This window comes from Corvus brachyrhynchos, unplaced genomic scaffold, assembly GCF_000691975.1.
Source record: "Corvus brachyrhynchos isolate BGI_N302 unplaced genomic scaffold, ASM69197v1 scaffold1, whole genome shotgun sequence".
Classification (NCBI taxonomy): Eukaryota; Metazoa; Chordata; class Aves; order Passeriformes; family Corvidae; genus Corvus; species Corvus brachyrhynchos.
Window position 1 is genome coordinate 9,869,564 of NW_008237222.1, and position 2,177 is coordinate 9,871,740.

At 41.0% G+C, this 2,177-nt stretch overlaps 1 protein-coding gene across 1 annotated transcript in view; it reads right to left on the minus strand.

Moving 5' to 3' along the window:
* Positions 1–91: 91 nt before the first annotated feature.
* The window catches only part of LOC103612238 (heat shock protein HSP 90-alpha), a 4,649-nt gene continuing 2,563 nt past the window's right edge, over positions 92–2,177 (minus strand). Inside the window, exons 4-7 of the mRNA XM_017728939.1 lie at positions 2,112–2,177; positions 1,331–1,639; positions 612–777; positions 92–331 (exon numbers count right to left, since the gene is read on the minus strand). Coding sequence (XP_017584428.1) covers positions 111–331; positions 612–777; positions 1,331–1,639; positions 2,112–2,177 — 762 coding nt within the window. The 3' untranslated portion in view covers positions 92–110. The remainder of the gene's footprint in view (positions 332–611; positions 778–1,330; positions 1,640–2,111) is intronic.

Consider the following 2,177-nt stretch of genomic DNA (forward strand, 5'->3'; position numbering starts at 1 on the left):
TGCCGAGCTACAGGAGGAGAAAGAAAAATCAGCAAGTGCTTCCTTTAGTTAAATACTGAACTGCGGTAGTTCAGTAGTTCAGGCACAACAACAATCTCTAACTGCAAAGATCAGCACTGTTCAGCAGAAAGACAACAAACCTTGATGTTCTTGGAGAACTGCTCGTAGAACTTTTTGTAGTTCTCCTTGTCTTCAGCCAGCTCAGTGAAAAGTTCCAAGCACTTCTTCACCAAGTTCTTCCGGATCACTTTCAGGATCTTGCTTTGCTGCAGCATCTCACGAGAAATATTCAGAGGTAAATCCTCAGAGTCTACCACACCTCTCATGAAATCTGGAGAGTGACAGAATTACCTTTTTTAGTCTCAAGCAATAAATATTACCAGTCACTCTACCTACATGCAACTCTGCCCATTAGCAATTATGAATTGGTTTCTACAGAACTCTGGGAAACATGAACAGAGCAGTACTTCTAACTGCTCAGATACCTCATCAGCTATTTAGAACTGAGATCCTCCCCCTTCCAAGTTTCTTTAAATTCAAAAGGAAACCACAGAATAGCTAAGCAGTTCCTCTAACGTTTTAGGGAACACTATCCCCAAAATTATACTCACTCAGATATTCAGGGATCAGCTCCTCACAGTTGTCCATGATGAAAACTCTGCGCACATACAGTTTGATATTGTTCTTCTTCTTTCTGTTTTCAAACAGATCAAAGGGTGCACGCCGTGGGACAAAAAGGAGAGCCCTGAATTCCAGCTGCCCTTCCACAGAGAAGTGCTGGGAGAAAGCAGTATGATAGTTTTAGTCCATTTGCATGGTTTCCCACTGTGGTAACTACTTAACAGCTCTTCAAATGCAATACACGAACTGACCACTGGAGATCAAATTAACACAGCAGCTCAGACACTGGTCAGGAACAAGCACTTTCCTCAGACAGACACATTGAATTAGTGTTCAGTTACTCAGGCCAGCAGACCAATTCAGACCACATTCAGTTCCTTAAACAGCATACTGAGATTTAGAAAGCAAATGTATTCTTATTGCACTTCCTGCTATCAGACAATGAAAGGCATAAAACCTTTTCAATTAAGAATTACAAACATAATTTATCTTTAACCCAGTTTTAAATTTAGACATGAAAACTAAACTATGAACTCGGAAGGCATCTGCACCTCCCGACTGCAGGTTCAGTTCAGATCATGAACACCAATGCACAACAGATCAGAGTTCAGCAGCATGTTTAGCAAGCTTCCAGCTTCAGTGCTGTGTACTATGGTTTAAATGTCCACATATACAACAGCTATAATTGTGTCTCGAGAGAAAAACTTACTTTGACAGCCAGGTGGTCTTCCCAGTCATTAGTCAGACTCTTGTAGAATTCTCCATACTCCTCATTGGTTATGTCATCTGGGTTCCTGGTCCAAATGGGCTTGGTCTTGTTGAGCTCTTCCTGATCAATGTACTTCTCCTTAATCTTCTTTTTCTTCTTCTTATCTCCATCCTTCTTCTCTTCTTCTTCATCAGAACCAACATCTTCAATCTCTGGTTTATCTTCTGTCTTTTCCTCCTTCTCATCTTTTTCTTCTTCCTTTTCCTCAGCCTCATCATCACTCACCTCCTTATCACGCTCTTTCTCCACCTACAAAAAAGACAGCAGTACTTGAATTTCAAAAACTCTAAGTTTATTAAGTTGCAGTTCTAAGGTACCCCTTGTAGTCTCACAAAGCCAGAAAACTCCACAAACATGGTGCCAAGCTTTCCCTCCTACACTCCAAGGACTCTGGGTGCTGACACAAGTGGTGTTTTGTTTTGGTGTGCTATGAGCCAAGTTCTTACCATTCAGTGCCATTACACTGAATGGCTCATAATAATGCACCCAGATGCAGTCAACAGTTTGAATACAGACACTACTGGCTTGGGAAACACCTGTGTTTTTTTTAACCTAGTCCTGTGAAATACCATTTTGAGTAACAACTGCACTTCCCAAGAGCTTTCTCCATGTAACATCTGAAAGAATTGACACTAACCAAATAAAAATTGACTGCTCCTTTTACACAAACTCATGTGTGAAAGCAGCAATACTCATTTAGTATTTCAAGTAAGGTACGTACAAAGAGCGTGATTGGGTAGCCGATGAACTGAGAGTGCTTCTTCACAATTTCCTTGATTCGACGCTC